Source organism: Chaetodon trifascialis, chromosome 14, assembly GCF_039877785.1.
Source record: "Chaetodon trifascialis isolate fChaTrf1 chromosome 14, fChaTrf1.hap1, whole genome shotgun sequence".
Taxonomy (NCBI): Eukaryota; Metazoa; Chordata; class Actinopteri; order Chaetodontiformes; family Chaetodontidae; genus Chaetodon; species Chaetodon trifascialis.
In genome coordinates this window covers 19,374,137-19,391,907 of record NC_092069.1, presented here as the reverse complement: position 1 = coordinate 19,391,907, position 17,771 = coordinate 19,374,137, and the positions used below count along the sequence as shown (strand labels likewise).

Here is a 17,771-nt window from a genome sequence, read left to right as displayed (position 1 = left end):
GCGGGTTTCCTCTGAGGCCTGCTCTCCTCGGTGGGTGTGGGTGTGGGTGTGGGTGGATGCATACGGGGAGTTTTCTCGCCTTTTCAGCAGTGTCACAGTTGTATAATCGGTGACTCCGTCCTGCCTCGGCCGAGGTTCAGTTTCAGTTTGCGGAATGCTGCTCCTGACTTATTGCCATCTAGGTCTCTGTGCATGCGTACTGGCCGCACAGAGCTCGCAGTGTGCTGGAGAGTTGCACAGTCATGTTGGTGCGCAAATTCCTCCCCGCCACCAGCACCACCAGCAGCTGCAGCAGCACCACCTTTGGACGTGCGCCCGCGGGGACGCAGCGCAGCAGCGACACTCGCCGCTCCGCTCATTTCGCCCTCTGCTGTGAAGAATGAGACGCGTCTGCTGATTTCCGCGCAGGTCGGGAGACGCTTCAGCCGCCAGACACTTCCTGCGGTCGGGCCAAGTCGTGCGTAAACTCTCCGAAGCGATTTGCGCGACGCGGTGCTCTGGTGTCATGGTGGACTTTTAACAGCTGGCGTGGAGTTGTCGCTTCAGGTGAGTAAATCTGCTTTAACGTCAGAAAAAGTGGCCGCGGCAGTTCCACATGCTGAGTGGACGCGCCCTTTTTTGGAGAAATCACTGCGATATCCAGAGCTGCTATCGAGTGTTTGTGATCGTACAGCCGCGCTCGAAACATTTGTTGTGTTACTTCCCACCACGTTGCAGCAACAGCAGCGTTTCTAGACAGGAGCCTCGAACGTATCCGGTAGTTTATTTTGTCGTTGTCGCCCATTTAGTTTATTTCCTCAGCAGTGCGCAGACTCCTGGAAGGGAACTGAAACTTTGGCTCGTTGAGCTTTTGTATGTGTGCACTGTTTCACAAACATCCCCATCAATATAACAAATCTAAGAGGAAACAAGTCGTCGGTTAATCGTTAAATTCATTCTTCAAGCTAAAATGCCAAAACTTTTCAGGTTGCAGCTTTTGAAAGGTGACACTTTGCTGATTTCCCCCCTCATTATTTAGTAAATTAGTTTCTTGAGCGTGCAGTTTTTGTGGCATTTTGTAGACCAAATTGGTCTTAATTGATTAATCAAAAGATAAGCCTATGATCATCTATAATGCAAATTTAACCCTTAGCTGCGGCCCTTGAATGTGCAGTCATTGCTGAAAGTAAGGATCATCTATTCGTTTCATCATTAAAACATATCATGTTATCACAGAGCAGGTGGCGCCTTCAAATACTGACCAACAAAACAACAAGTCTAAGACAACAAAAGCAGTAAACATGAAAAATAACTGTAATGATCAGCTGCAGATCAGTCAACCAGCCGAGTAATCAAATAATTGTCTCAGCTCTCCGTACAATGAAGCCGCTCATTCAGTCTCTTCAGGTAATTCATTCATCATCAAGGAAGGACAAAATAATAAGCGACAAAATAATCTTAAATGCAAATAAAGCAGAGCTGCAAGAATCCAGACAGCGCAAAGAGCCGATGGAGTCGATGTGTCGATATGTCGACTGTTCAGCGTTTTCCCAGATGTTTATGTGGGCAAAGCTTATACCTCAGATAACAATATATATTCTTTGTTTAGTGATAAACAGTCTCGCTGTATGTTTAGTGTTTCTGATCTGGTGAGTTTGTTTTGGAGGCAGCATTGTGTTCTATTTCTTCATTCTCAAGTATTACTGCAGGCTCCAGGAGTTAGATTTTAACTCTTGAATCCCCCAGATGTTATCATTTACAGTGCTCCTCCGATGCCTGCGTTTTGTCAGGGAGCAGCCTTTGACCTCTGTCCGCCATCAGGGCAGCTGAGAGATGACATGGCAGACAGGCTTATGTCACCGCCGTTACGAAACATTGTAAAAGGCATGCAGTCACTGCAGGTCAGCCCTTTTGGACAGCCTATTTTCAAAGGTTAAGCACACGTGTCTTCACTCCTTGTACACGTCCTGCGGCGTGTTGCACGTTCAGGTCAAAGCTGACAGCACAGGCTGACGTGTTTCCAGACCACCTGCCAATTGAGGCCGTCTGTCAATGGTTAACTCTCCGCCTTTTCTCATGAATTCTACGTGGAGCTGGGCCTGTTTACGAAAAGCAAACAGTGGTGATGAAAGAATCGGTGAGTTACAGTGACGTTAGCTCTAGCCTGTCAAAAGTGCAAATTTAATCTGACAAAAACAGCAGATCTGAGTTAAAGCCTCTGAGCCAAAACACATTTTTTGTCAATGAAGCTGCAGCGGTGCGCGTGCTCTCCTTCATGCTCCCAAACAGCCAGTTGAGGAATAAATCTGACCGATCCAAACAGCAGCACCGCCTGTGTCGCTACCCACCAGAACCTCGGTCAAACAGGCATTTCATAACCTACTGAAATCAATAAACTGGCCAAAACAAGTGTCACAGTGTTCTCACAGTGTTCCTGCAGGCTTGAGCAATGCTTTATATATAGTAGCCAAGCTATCCTGTCGCCCGGTGTTTGCACAGTAATTCACTGTTAACCCCCTTAAAGCCTGATCTGGAGAGTAGGACAGGCTGATGTATGCAAGCACAATGGCCCTTTATGGAAAACTGAATGGCTCCACTGTATTAATGACTCTCACTTCCCTTCTCTCAGTCCCACCTTGAACTGATCTCTCCCTCTTAGATCTTCCTTCAGCTAAATGTCATTTTTCTCTCCCCTCTTTGTTTTTTCCCTCCCGTAATCGCTGCATGTTGCCCTCAGAATCTCCCTGTTCTCTGGCTCGCTCTCCCTCCCTCGCCGTCTCACACTTTTGGTCATATGACCAGCGAAAAAAGGCTCGAGGCTGAACTGATTTGATTGTGCAACCCTGCAAAGCTGCACTCCACACTGGCAGTAACCTTCTCGTGCTTCGCTCAGAAAAACACACACAAAATTTGGGTGAAAACAGTATCTGATAGATGCAGAAAAACAAATGATAGATATAAAATTAGACTTCCACTAGGTGCTGTAAGGGTCAGAGCAGTTTTGGCGTTAGGGTTTTCTCTCTTTATTGCAAAAATAGATCTCCTGCTATTGTTTCTAAGAGTTTCTACACAGATAAAAGCACTGCAGCTAACACGCAGCACAGCCCAAAGTCACTCCTAGCTGATTTGTTCTGCCTCAAGCTGCAGCAGCGGGCGACACTCTGGAATGCAGAGATTTCTTATGTTTGCTGGATATGCGGTCACTAGTTCAAACGCCCTGTTTTTCCACAAATTTTTAGGTGATTCTGAAGCATTACACTTCCAGAAGTTTAAATACTATGTAAAGGAATTTGGATGCATGTGTCGTTTCGGCTCCATGTGTCTCAGTGCCTTTTGATCATGTGAGGCTTAAAGCTTAAAGATGCAGTCCTCCTCAGGCAGCTAACGGCTTGCAAGTTCTTTCATTAGTAGAGCCCAACTGGCCGATATAATCATTAAACATAACTGCAGCAAGGAAATGCCAAATACTGAATGTTTAATTTGCTTTCTTCTTGCTTTCTTGTGCTTATTAAACCTATGAAACATAGATCGTTACTCAGTGTGATTTTTGGTGCATTTTGTCGTTTTTAGACAGAACAAGTGGGAGTTAAGCTTCTCCAGGCAAACATGCAGAGTTTGGTGGTGGAGGTGGAGTGGATGAAGTGTTTTTTTATGTGTCTGTGATCTGAAACCTCTGCGTAGGGTCACGGAGACGTGCATCTTTGAAGGAGCATCATTCCATAATTTCCCTGCTTGTAATGTTTATGCTAAGCGAAGATGACCTTTCCTGGCTGTGACTTTAATGGACAGACGTGAGAGTGGTGTTCATCCTCCATCTAAGTCTCAGCAGGAAATTGGATAAGCATATTTCCCATAATTTCAATTCTATCATGAGGCAATGATCAGGTGATGCAGTAATCTGATTTTTCTTCTTATATCAGTCTCAAGGATCCATTATCAGTCAGGCTGCAGTCATTAGTTGACATTTTAATGTAGAGCTAATACGAAAGTAACACTGCGATTTTTCTCCAAGCCCGCACAAGTCTGATGTGTCGAACTGTGACAGCACGCAACACTTACCAGACCAGTGAAAAACTCTGTGGATACGTCAGACTTTCATCTGAAAACCTGTTTTAGATCACACTAAACACATTCATTCATGTGGTCTTTTTCTTCTTTTTTTTTTTGAGTTTATTGTTTCGTGTTTCATCATCGTTTTATGGATTTTTTTGTACTAACACATCCTGAAGATTGCCATGTCACAGTTTTTCAGTATAGAAGTAATTCAGGTTTAACTGTCAGGTTAATAACAGATGTTTCTCTCGTCCCTCTACAGTAGTGTACTAATGTCGCAGTATTTATTGAAACGTGTCGTATTGCATCAACAGAACATGGTAAGAATCCCCCCAAAAAAACCCTATTCAAAAAGAACTACACACCAAACTCCATTCAAAAATTGTGATGTTTAATGACTTCATGGTGCAAGTAGACCTTTCTGAAACAATAAGAAAGGCTTTATTTATTCTCTGTATTACACTGGGAAACTCAACAGATAACTACATAATCCAAGGAGCAGCAGTTTATCTTAACTTTAACTTAATTTTTAAATGTAAAGGCCAGTTAACAGTAACATACGAAGTAAATGTAGATTTGTGTTGTTGTTCTGTAAGAAACAGATATTAGCTCATCCTTTCCTGGAGAAATGTGAAGGACAGTGTCTTTTTGTTTGCGCCGGTCCCATGAGGCATGTGGTGAGGGCACAGAGCAATATATCTGTCACAGCTGTGAACAGAGGAAGACAATTTATGTTCATAATGCAGCAAATGAAATGTGTAATTTTACTCTGTTATACTGTTAGATTTTCTTTCACTTACAGTTCATCCTGTTTCAAAACGTTGGAAACTGAAAATTTACATTGAAAATAAAATGTAATATTTTTTAAATAAGATAAAGGGCATAATATGTTTGCAAGTCCATATTAACAAAGACATAATCAGACATTTTTAATAAAAACAAGGTTAATATTAACAATTCAGCTTCATTTAAAGTCGAATTACACCGAAGTCGGTCCACATTTGTACAAAGTAGCCCCTGATTTTGTTAGCGCAGGCCTGAGCTGTTGGTAATAACAAACTTAACTTAAAACTTTTACAACTTAAGAACTCATCAACATGACATATTTACAAGTTTTTATGGCCTCCACGTCTTAAAATGGCACAGATCTAACTGTAACTGTTGCCTTCATTTCGCAAGTATGGATCTATGAATATGCAAATATGCATTGGCACACTTACATAGTATTTAAACTTCAACCACAGTGTCGACTGCTTATTTTGCATTTGATATGTCATAAAAAAAACATCTCATGGACACATTAACAAGGTTTTCATTTGAGGGGTCTTTAAAATGAGATTGATATGTAAGTGTTACTGTCGTCCCAGACCTCCCAGGTGCAGCATTTATACCCTTACAAAGTAAAGATCTTTCAATGAAACTGTCACAAACGCATCTCAGTCCACTTTTACCTGCCCTTTGCTCACATTTTGTAGTCATATGGTTTTTTTCAATGAATGCAGAAATACAGTCCTTGAGGTCTAATCAGAAATGTCTCTGGAGGGAGTGTTTGAAATCCTTTAACTCGCTGCTGCGGTCTTGTTTTCTCGACATTTGCTAAGTTTAGATCGACAGTCAAACAGGTTCCACTCAGCACAGATGAGCTGCGTGGTGACACCGGCCTGCTGTCACAGCAGGGAGTGGTTTTACTACATGCCCAGAAAATAAACAGGAACGCAGGAGTGAATGTGATTTCAGGAAACGGTGGAGTGTTTGGTCGGCGACAGCCCCCGGTGTCTGGTAGGAATTCATTCATATGTTGTGTTGCCTTGAAGAGTGTGGTTGTGTCTTCTGCGTATGTATGTGTATGTCCTCAGGATCTCAGTCATTCTTCTGTGACTCACACGCTTTGAATGTGACTGTTAACAGGAAGAACAAAAGAGATTTAGCTGCTTCTGATACACAAATAGTTCTCAAGTTTATTGTTGACGGGCTGAACCGGCTCTGTGAGGATTCACCGACTAATCATTTGGTCTGTAAAACAATGAAAGTCGGCCCTCACGTTGTCCTAGAGCACAAGGTGATGGGTTAGGGTGCCATTTTGCCAGAGTTCAGCCGACATGGCTGTGATGGAAATTTCTAGACCAGGTGTGCTTTTGCACTTTGTCACAGTGACCGAGCAGAAAATGTGAAGAAACCTACGTTTTACTTCTTCTTCAATTGCATTTTATGTCTCTGCAGCGAACAAGCTGTAAGTGTCTTACTCCAAGGACAGGACGAGAAAAGATGGCCTGAATTACTCTGTTTTTGTACCACTTCAAGATAATGTGTAACTCACCCTCTCCCCCTGACCTTATAGGCATCAGTGTGTATTAAACACTGACATCTCCTCTGTTCTGGGCTCATTCATTTGACTCTGTTGTGAGTCCGTCTGCAGACGCTGAATTTCTTTCTTTCGTTACCTTTTTTCCACACGGAGGCCCGACATTAAAATGAATCTGCTTAAGCCGCTCTGAAGAAAGGAAATAGCATAATTCCTAACATTATCTTACTGATGAAAGCACTCACAGGTACCATTTCCTTGGGCAAAAACTGGCATTAAGCAAATCATCTGAAAGTGTCGTTTCTATTTCGGCTGCAAGGAAGTGAAACCTTGAGTGTGCGACACTTGCACACCCACGCATACATGCACAACGGAAAAAAGACACACTTACACGGTTCCATTAGCTTTCTTACGGGCCACTAAAAGTCTGCCGTCTGTCTTAACCCACTTCTTCTCTTTTTGCAGGGTAAGCATCACAACAGAAGTGCTTAAAGAAATCCCTGCCAGGACACATCCGATTGAGCAGTTACACACACTCGCCAGCCACTTCCTCTCCTCCTGTGGAGCTGTAAACTGCAGAGGACTCTGCGAGATGTCAGAATGGATTCCTTTCAAAAGCCTGAAACCTGTAAAAGCTGGACCAACGGCAGTTTAATAGTCATGCTTTGACTTTTGGGAAGTGTCTGATCCTGATTCAGAGGCTGTCAGTCATGTTGGAGCCTGGATCCGTGGATGAGGGACCAGGCTGCGAGTTTGTTTACCCGCTGTGTTTGTGCAGAGAAACATACAAACTGAATGGATTTCATGTAGCGACTGGCCTTTTCTCTGGAGCGCTCGCTCTGCCTGCTGACTGTGACTTGGATCACCAATGGATAATACCATTAAACTGCTCACATCCCTAACTTCTTGCCTCCTTTCTGAACGGATTTTCGTGTTTAAATCTCAGCCAAAATGGAGGAACTGAGGACAACTGATGAGTTAAAGACCAAAGGAACTTCCTGTGTTGAAAGTCTGACCCCCATGGGATAAGAACTTCACACTTTGAACTGTACAAGACTGTAAGACTGAACAGGTAATTACTCAAAAAGATCTGGAGGACTGTCTCCCAGAATGCATTGCCCTTTGAGGAAGAAACGCCCCACGCGTGAGTCTGATTTCTCGGCCATCGCCGTCCCCTCCATGCACGGGTCCGGGTATCTGGACTACACGGTGGAGACCCACGCTTCCAAATGCCTCAAAGTCATGGAGGAATTCAGACGGCAGGAGATGCTGTGTGACCTGGTGCTGCATGTCACACACAAGGACAGGACGGTGGACTTCAAGGTGAGACGGCCTCCAAGTTCAACCATCTGAACGGAGCTGGTGCCATTTTGTGGGATGTTTGAAAAAATTGGACTTAGCAGAGTATGGATCCCTGAAACTGAGTAAATGTAGTAAAAAGTCATCAGACAGGTGAAAAATACAACTGAGTCCATCAACAACGAAGCGTGAGCCTGTACCTATAATGGTAGAATAGGCACCTATAGTAAAACACTTATAGTATAGCATAGCATTGTATAGAATAGTACAAAGTTCATTTAAGTTCCCAGATTCTTGAGCTACTCATTTATTCCTTTACTTCACATCATGTTTCCTTGTACTTATATGCACAACCAAAACATTTAGGAGGCTGTCAACATAAAAACTGAATGCAATCATTTGCAAACAAACAATTTTTACTGACAACAGTGTCCCAGAGCCCGTGTAGAAATATCATTTATCACAAAGTGGTGAACCTCGCTCCATCCTTGCTTGTGAAGGTGAAGTGAAAGCAGTGTTTCTGTATCATCACATACATTTTTTATCCAGGTGCACAGGGTGGTCCTGGCCGCCTGCAGCCCCTACTTCAGAGCCATGTTCACCAGCAGCTTCAAAGAGTGCTGCGCCTCAGAGGTCACCCTGCGTGATGTCTGCCCCCAGGTGGTGGGAAGACTTATAGACTTTGCCTACACCTCCCACATCACAGTGGGAGAGAAATATGTGTTGCACCTTCTGCTGGCTGCTATGAGGTAAACAAACAGTAGTTAAACAGCAGCACATTCAGTAGAAACGCTGGTTCTCAGTCACTGAAAGCAGATGAAATCTGAATACAGACACCGGCTTGACTTCTTCATGCTCACACACTTTCTATCTTCCATGATTTATCAGTTAAAAGCATTAAAATAACATCTGAATCATGCATTTAGGTGGCAAATATGAAAGAGTTCATGACATTTTCGTCTTTTTTCTGTTTTCTGTTCTCTGCAAGGTATCAGATGGAGGACGTGGCCAAGACATGCTGTGATTTCCTCACTAAGCACCTGGAGCCTGCTAACGTCATCGGCATCGCCCGCTTCGCTGAGGAGATCGGCTGCTCGGAGCTGCACCAGCGGAGTCGAGAGTATATCAATACACACTTCAGTGAGGTGAGACTCAAATAAAGCGCAAAGTACATTCAAATCAAGTCAAATGTAGTCTCGCATGGTCAGACTATCTCCACAGCGCTGCGTCTGCGCTGGAGGAAGGTCGACCAGGTTGGGGTTATGGTCACCCTCAGAGAGCTCCAGGACTCCTCTGTTCGGCTCTGGCACAGTGTAGAGAAGCTCTTTGGTTGTTCTTGTACAATGCTGCACCCATGTGGCAACTCAGTACTGCAAACGTTCTGCTGCAAACATTTCCTTATCGTCTCTTCCCGTTGGCACACACCAGGTGACTGAAATGATGGGGAAACAGTGTCGTCAATTATTCGTGTGTAAAAATGACCATAGATCATTTCCCAGAGTCCCGTCTTTTCCTCCAGCAGATCAGTGATTGTTGTTGTTCGTGTGCAGTTTCATATTACTTCTCGTTGTTACCGGCCTGCTTTTTTTCCCCATCTCCTCTGCCTGCTCTTTGGGCTGACGCTCTGCTCTTAGATCCTTAACGTGGTTCTCCTCAGCTTGTACTTTATACGTTCACTCGCTACCAGTCTGCTCTCCATCATCCTCAGCTCCTCCACTGTGGCTCTTGGCGCTCCCTGCTCAGCACTGGTGTCAGAGCAGGAGGCCTGAACGAAGCCCCTGACAGGCCGCGGCTTAGCAGCAAAGCTCGAACACTTTTCATTCTGTCTTTAGACCTTCTAGATGTTGATTGACCTCACATGTACAGCAAGTCAGCATAGAAGCTACAGAACATTACTGCTTCTATGCATTTTTTAGACATAGCTAATTAGTCACACCTCAGCAGCTCATCTGATTGGTTAGTTCCCTGCTTTCTAACTGTCACACTGAATAAGTCACATGCATGCTGTGCTCATGTGTTATGATAACCGTGGGAACAGTACAGCTGCAAAAATCACTGATCTGTCTCGAGGTCAATCTTGGCTGCATTTGACTGCATCACAGTAATAGTACCTCATGTTCTCTCTTCCCCTGTTCTGAAATGATGAAAACTGCCTTTGCTAGCATGTGAATGCTCTCTCTGTGTCTCTCTCTCTCTCATTTACAGTACGTTTCATTTACTCCACATGAGAAAATGAATGACCTGAAAGGACTAAAATATGCACAGTCAGTATGCTGTAATCTGACTGTGCTCTTGTGTGCTGCTGTGTCCGTCTGTCCTAGGTGACCAAAGAAGATGAGTTCTTCAGCCTGTCTCACTGCCAGCTGCTGGAGCTCATCAGTCAGGACAGTATCAAGGTGCTCTGTGAGTCTGAGGTGTGTGGGATTCAGATAAATTATTCAAAATGAACTGGCAGGCATGCCAGGAACATATTGTTGTCATTGTATGTTCTGCCTGTGGGTGTGACCAGCAGGCATGCACAGTTTTACCACAGTCACAGAAAAAGGTAGAAGTCAAGGAAACTCACAGTCATTGGCACTCAGCTTGTTCATCTGGTCCTTAAAGTCAGTGTCTTGAATGTTTCTTGTGTTACAGTCATCTCATGCTAAAAAGGTTCAACATCCCCAAAGAACTCTGCACAAACACTATTTGTCCGAGTTCTGACGAGACTGAATCTAGATGTAAATAACAAAGCACATATTGATATGTGTGAATAAATCCATATCAGGTGTATAAGGCCTGCACAGACTGGGTCCGCTGGGATATGGAGGGCAGAGCCCAGTACCTGCACGCCCTCCTGAATGCGGTTCATATCTACGCCCTGCCTCCTAAGTTCCTAAAGAACCAGCTCCTGTCGTGCCCCATCCTCAGCAAGGTAAACTCCAGCCTCCTTTTGTCTGCGCTCATAAACATTAATTAACGTTCTTTATTGGCGTTAATGTCAGTAAAACGTGATGTTCATCAGTTACCCGCTCAACAGGTTTTAATTTTCTGCTCTTTCTTTTAACTCCAGGCCAATTCATGCAAGGACTTCCTGTCTAAAATCTTCCAGGATATGACACTGAGGAAGCTTCCTCCTGCACCTAACCGTGGAACTCAGCTCATATATGTGGCCGGCGGGTACTTATCTCACATGGTCTCCCCAGCAACATTGATCTGTTCTGCAATGCATTTCCTTTTATGCACTTATTGTTAGACACTCTGGAGGCCTTAACAAACATTTTGGGACCTTTTTCTGATACTGATCATTAGAAACTGAGATTTGTGTATTTTTGGCAATAGCTGACCTCACCTATTAGATGGCTGCATGGATCCAGAGTGTGTCATTCTGCCACCCAGTGGCTGTTAGGAGGTCATCCATCTGCCTTCCATACAGATGTGCTTTCTGGGCTCATGTTGGCAGCTTCTTTTATGGAAGCCCTTTATTTATAGTGGAATGCTGTATGTTATTTCCCACTCTCATACAGCACAGGTGGCACAGCTCAGGTACACCATGACAATGTTTTTCTATTTAAGCACTTGTTTGATAGAACTCATTTGTCTGCTGCTTGCACTCCACTACTCCTTAATTTAAAGTCCAGTGTGTCAGATTTAGTAGGGTCTGCCATGTTGCATCGCCATGTTTCTATAGTAGCTCAAAATTGGACAAATTGAACAGTGGCTTTAAAGAGTGCCTTTCGCATTTTCCGAGGGTTTTTAGCAGCCAACATAGGGGAGGGTGAGGCGATGGGTGCTCAGCTGGTTGCAACCTCACTACTAGAAGTCTCTAAATCCTACACACTGGACCCTGAAGTAATTTGGTAAAAGCCCGACTTCAGTGTTGTTGACTTAAACATAGGGGAGATTACTTTTCATCAGAACCAACCTGTGCCCCTAGATCTCAAGCCCCCTCCATTTACAGATACATGTGTCTGCATATGAAGCCACTGAGCTTTTCTTGTGGGTCTTTCTGTGTACTTACATGGACTTTTTCTAAAGAATGCATCTAAAATGAAGAGAACATTTAGCCCAAACTTCCCCCTCACCACTTCCTTTTCTCTGCTCAGATACCAGCAGCATTCACTGGCCTCCATGGAGGCTTATGATCCCAGAGGGAATGTCTGGCTAAAACTAGCAGACATGGGGTCTCCATGCAGTGGTCTGGGAGCCTGTGCACTGTTTGGACTGTTCTACACTGTAGGTTGCACCAGTTACATCAAACCACCAATGACACGTCATGATAAAACATTCTTTTTCTCACTGGTTGAACTAATACTTGTTTTGACAAGTAAAAGATCAGCATAATTTTCTGATCCCTCTTTTTGTGAATCCAGGTTGGAGGCAGGAACCTGTCGCTTCATACCAACACAGAGTCCAGCTCCCTGTGCTGCTACAACCCGATGACCAACCAGTGGAGCCAGCGAGCCTCCCTCAACATCCCCAGGAACAGGGTCGGGGTGGGGGTGGTGGACGGCTGCATCTATGCCATTGGAGGTTCCCAGGGCTCCACGCACCACAACACGGTGGAGAGGTGAGCATGTCTGAGGCGTCCATTCATGGTGTGTGTGTGAGGATTTATTAATTTAACCAGGCACTCGAGAAGTGATTTGATTTTAATGGCATATTATTTAGAATGAATGCAATGAGTATGGATTTCCTCCCCCGTATGCACGTTCTTAGAAAAATACCTCAGAGTAAGTATGGATCGTGGCACGAGGGCTATGAAATGAATAGCTGCCATTCAACCTAAAGAGCAGACAAGGAGTTTGCAGGTATTCCTCTTAGCCTAATTAGACACTAACAACATGATCTCTTTCAAAACATGTTGAGACACACTTCCCAGGAATGTCGATCTGGTCGGGAATGCTTTACATCTCTGAGCAGGGAGGAGTTTGAATACTCTTACAAATCAGTTTCAATCAGTTAATAACACATGGCAGTTTCTTTTGACGCCATTCGCTTTTTTCCACATCAAAAGAGCCGTGCTTCAAATGTGACCTCACTCCCTTTTTTTTATATTGAAAGGTATAGATTTCTAAAAGATGCTGGTCACAAGAGAATGATTAGAACTCATCAGACGCCACTTGGAAGTCTTTTCATGAGAGGCTGCTAAATGTAATGAAAGCTGATAAAACAGTTGAAATGAAAATGCAGTGTGAAACACATCAGAGGAGATTACTGGAACAATGGCTGGCAGAAAGAGGCTCTGCTCCTGAGGATGCTTCCCAAACGAATCCAAGCAACATGTGAGAGATTCAACAGGGAGCCATGCCTCCTCTCAATGGCTCAAGTGTGCTAAAGTCAGATTGTGTATTAGTATTTATCACTGAAATTTGCCTCGCAGCATGGAGTAATTTCAGGGTTCAGAGCACAGGGTCAGTGTCAGCACAGTGACTCAAGAGTGGCTTGGATTCTGTGCTTTTCTCAAGGGCACTTTGTCAGTGTTTGAGGGCAGCTGATGTAATATCAGCCACCCTCCTATCAGCAGTTTACAGCTGGAATACAACCAGTGCCGCGAACACAGCCAGCAACTTTTTAATCATTAACCAGACAGTGAACATGCAGTCCAACCTGCCTCATCATGATTCACTTCTTGGCTGCTGCTGTTGTTACACCTCACAGAGTTTCCAGTCTTAAAAGAAGAACATGTTGGGAGATACGCTTATTTGCTTTCCTGCCTCGAGTTAGATGAGAAGATTGATAAGACTGTCATACCCGTCAGTTAAATGTGAAGCTGCAGCTCGGAAGTAGCTTGTTTAGCGTAGCATAACGAACAAAGTCAAAACAGTTAACCTGACTGTCCAAAGGAAGAAAATACACCTGCTAGAAGCTCTATAACTCCCAAATCAACATGTTTTGTTTTGTTTTTAATCTCCCCCCCCCCCCCCCCCCCCGCCACCGATTAAACACAAGTTGTTGTTTCACAGTTCAGTTTTTGTATGGAAAAACAAACAAGATATGGATGATAATTAGTAAGCTTTAGAGGAAGTGGTAGGCGGATTTTAATTTTTTTTTTCCACCTTTCACCAAAGTGAGTTTCCCCCTACCTTAAGTCTTTATGCTAAGCTAGGCTAAGCTAACTGTGGTTTCATATTTGAGACAGACGTGAGTGTGGTATCAACCCTCTCATCTAACTCTCAGCAACAGAGAGAATAAGCTTACTGGAAAAAATGTCAGGCTATTCTTTTTAAAAAATTGTGAAATAAGGCATCTAGCTTCCACTATCATGAGAATAATTTGACCTTAGACCTTAAAAGCCTCTGTTTTTGTTTTCTTTTCAAAGACACAGCAGGCTTAGAGTGAAAACTTAACCATTAAAGTATTCAGAGACGTGTGTTGGACTACAGAATCATGTGGACTTTCTTGTCTCTGCCTGCTCTCAGCGGTGTTACAACCTCTTTGGCTTCAAATAAAGCTTGTCAATAGTTGCCAAACATGGCTGCCAGCTTAACCTAATCCACTTAAACTTGACTGGCTCGTGTAGATTGAGAAGAATGCTGCACTCAGCCTCTGCCCTCCAAACCATTTAAAGTTTTACAGCACTGATACACCAATTTGATAAAATTAACTGACTGGTACATCAGTTAATTAGGAATTATCACCAGATTATCACTACATTGACTCCGTGGGTCTCACAGCCGCTGTTTGTTTTGCAGGTGGGATCCAGAGTCTAATCGCTGGTCCTTTGTTTGCCCGATGACGGTGGCTCGTCTGGGCGCGGGAGTGGCAACATGTGGGGGGGCTCTGTATGTGGTGGGTGGATATGATGGGCAGAACCGCTGGAACACTGCAGAGAAATACCAGCCTGACACCAACACCTGGCACCAGCTGGCACCTATGAACACTATACGCAGTGGACTTGGTGAGTGAGTGAGTGCGTGCGTGCGTGCGTGCGTGTGTGTACTCTTGTCTTTATGAGATTTAGACAAACAAAGTGAGAACATGCTGATGTTTGATTGAGTTCAGTCCAAATAAGGGTTTTTAATTGTGTGTGTGTGCATGCTTGTGTTTACCACTTGCAGTAATATCTCGGTGTGTGTGTGTGTGTGTGTGTGTGTGTGTGTGTGTGTGTGTGTGTGTGTGTGTGTGTGTGTGTGTGTGTGTGTGTGTGTGTGTGTGTGAGTTTGATGAGAAGATCAATACCTCTCTCATGTCAGTATGTTCAATGCAAGACTACAGCCAGAAGCTAGTTAGCTTAGCTTAGCATAAAGACTGAAAAAGTTGTCGTTTTTACATTTGATTTTATATGGATAAAACAAATAACATGTAACGTATTAATTTGTGAGCTCACTACTTCCCCCGCCCTTCAGTTTTTATGCTAAGCTAAGCTAATCCCGCTTTATTTTTAAAGCCATTTTGCTAAATGTGGAGCTATCCCTTTAAGTTCCCTCTCTGTCTGCCTTTGCAGGATTGGTGTGCGTGAACTTGTACCTGTATGCAATAGGAGGGTATGACGGGCGGAACCAGCTGTGTTCTGTGGAGCGTTACAACATAACCAGGAACCAGTGGGAACCCCGAGCCTCCATGCAGTACTGTCGCAGTGCGCATGGAGTCACCGTCCACCAGGGACGCATCTTTGTCCTCGGTCAGTTGCATCACGATGATGAATGAATGTTCACACATGAGTTAAATGAGGAGGCTTTGCACACAGCACAAAAATACATGATCAATCATCCTTTATTTTTTAAAGGATGATTCTTTTTATTCTTTTTCTTTTTATTAGACTTAACTTTATGTTATTTTATGTAACTATTTTATCTTTTTTCCCTAATTACTTCATTGCTGTCTGTCACTCCAGGGTGTTTTTCTATACAGTTTTTGATGACGCTTTGTATCGATTGCCATTGATCGTCTAAGTCGAGCCTGTTTTGTGTGCTATCACTAATTAGCACGTGAGCAGGTTCATCTGTCTGAGCCCATTCTACCTTCTCATGAGCCCGATGAAGCTGAAGCAAAACACGTTGCTCTTATCGGTGTAAATAAAACGATGATCCAATGTTTTTGTGGGTGCCGTCAGGACCACAAACGCTTACTATGTCTGAGTTAAAAGGAGTTCCATTTGGTAATCGGTCTGGAGTAGAACTGACATATATATCATGTATATGTCAAAATGTCCCTCCAGAAGATGTGTGTACAGGTAGCAGCAATAATAATACAGTCTTGTTTTATTAATGGAATTACTCTGATTAATTAGTAGACAGTTAGGTCTGGAGGTTTCCAGTGAGATTGTCTGTCACGACAGCGTGGGCTGTGTCCTTTTTGATTTCTAATGTGGCTCAGTGACTGTGTTAATTAAATAGAGTGGTTCAGTATGGGTCAGGTGTTAAGAATGAACCAACGAGCGGCAGGCAAATTAAATGTCAGATTGGGGAGAAACAACAAATAGCACTTTAGTCAATAAAATCAAGCCAAAACCAAGAAGTAGCCTGAAGTGTTAAGAAACGAGTCCACTTCTAAACTGAAAAACGAACTGCGCAAAGATTGAATGATTACATTTAATTATTCATTGACACAACTGTTGAGCAGTTGGCTAGTTGGTTTATTAACAGCTTCATTAAACGTGTGTGTGTGTGTGTGTGTGTGTGTGTGTGTGTGTGTGTGTGTGTGTGTGTGTGTGTGTGTGTGTGTGTGTGTGTGTGTGTGTGTGTGTGTGTGTTCCTCCAGGAGGTTTTAACCAGCAAGGCTTCCTGTCCAGCGTTGAGTGTTACTGCCCAGAAAGAAACGAATGGACGTGCGTCACCGACATGCCCGTTGGACGCAGCGGCATGGGCGTCGCTGTTACCATGGAGCCCTGTCCCGGCAACCTGCCAGTGCAAGAGGAGGACGAGGAGGGAGCCACGTAGGATGAAGTCTGTTCCAGTGTTGCATGCGGTCGTAAGTGGTGCTGCTTTTCAAGAGAGGGTAAAGTGCATTAAATCCAAAACAAAAAAAACATTCCAGTATGAAAAGTCGTCCCCGCCCGAATGGACCTCGCTTGTGTCGCGCCGCCGAGCGCTGCAGGTATAGTTTATATGAAGACACTGAAGAGGAAGAATTATAAATCTGCATCTGCCAGCGGAGCGAGTGATGCAGAAAAACTGGCAGCATGACGGTGACCTGGCAAAGAGCAAGGTGCTACACGTGTAATCTCACAAGATGGTACTATTTAATGAATGAATGTTGTTCCACGGCTGTGTTTAATCTCTCAGTGTTCAATTTTATATGTAAATTCACAAAGTCTGAATGGCCTTCAGTGTCCTAATTTCTAATTCCTCTCTTTGTGTTGTATCTCTACCTCTGACTGTGTCTAAATGAGCACTTTTCTGACATGTTTTCTTTATTTTGTGCCAATATAGTTTCACCCAAAACTGCCATTTTTTAAAAATGTGTGTGCATTTACTATATTTTATGTTGTGTTTCAGAAAATAAATTTAATCAAATGTGTGAAATATTCCATTTCTGCACCATAAGTTAATTGCTGTAATTCACATTTTACTCTCATGCACCGACAAGTAAAGACAAACTTGTTTTTACTGACCTCTTGTGATCTCAGTTATTATAGCTCCAGTATGTAACAGCACATGCATTACCACTAGATGGTGGAATAAGTCTAAAAACAGCTGCACACTGCAACAGAAAAATCTTATTTCTGCTTCTTTTTTTTTCTTTTTTTTTTTTGTTAAAATCACCCTAAAAGAACTCCCACGACACTGCCAGCTCAGAAATAACAAAGCAAAAGAATAAGGCCCCTGAATCTGTTCACATTTTGACAAACAATGACACATTACCAAAATAATATAAATACAGAATGTGCACAGCATAAGCAGCGATATCCTGTTTGGATAAAGAATATTTGTGCACGTTTTATGGCTCAGAGAGAATAATTAGAGCTGGCCAGTGCAGCCCTCAAAGCAGCCTCTTATTCCAGCAGTCCTGAAGAGAGACAGAGAGTACTGGAGTCACTACAGCGTTAGTCATCAACCGCAAACGTCACTTGTGTGTTTACTTATCTCTCTCTGCACTGCTGTTCTCTCCTCCATGGCTCACCTGCAATTATCCCAGCAGGCCACCAAAGAAGACAGTTCTGGCCAGAGCCATTATTCAAATACGGCCTCAGTCGGCTCATCACGTTGAGATTTCT

At 43.6% G+C, this 17,771-nt stretch overlaps 1 protein-coding gene across 1 annotated transcript; it reads left to right on the top strand.

The window, feature by feature from the left end:
• The first annotated feature begins 104 nt into the window (after positions 1 to 104).
• keap1a (kelch-like ECH-associated protein 1a) lies at positions 105 to 17,167 on the top strand. Its single transcript, XM_070979777.1, has 12 exons — positions 105 to 546; positions 6,800 to 7,657; positions 8,183 to 8,382; positions 8,622 to 8,778; positions 9,955 to 10,047; positions 10,401 to 10,547; positions 10,686 to 10,792; positions 11,719 to 11,848; positions 11,986 to 12,182; positions 14,308 to 14,513; positions 15,060 to 15,236; positions 16,316 to 17,167. The coding sequence occupies exons 2-12, from the start codon at positions 7,445 to 7,447 to the stop codon at positions 16,492 to 16,494; spliced, it is 1,806 nt and encodes a 601-aa protein (XP_070835878.1). The 5' UTR covers positions 105 to 546; positions 6,800 to 7,444; the 3' UTR covers positions 16,495 to 17,167.
• Positions 17,168 to 17,771: the final 604 nt, after the last annotated feature.

Coding starts and splice junctions, on each gene's coding strand:
- keap1a (XM_070979777.1), top strand. CDS start 7,445: ATGCATTGCCCTTTGAGGAAGAAACGCCCCACGCGTGAGTCTGATTTC. Junction 7,658..8,182: donor ACAGGACGGTGGACTTCAAG/GTGAGACGGCCT, acceptor TTTTTTATCCAG/GTGCACAGGGTGGTCCTGGC. Junction 12,183..14,307: donor CACCACAACACGGTGGAGAG/GTGAGCATGTCT, acceptor TTTGTTTTGCAG/GTGGGATCCAGAGTCTAATC.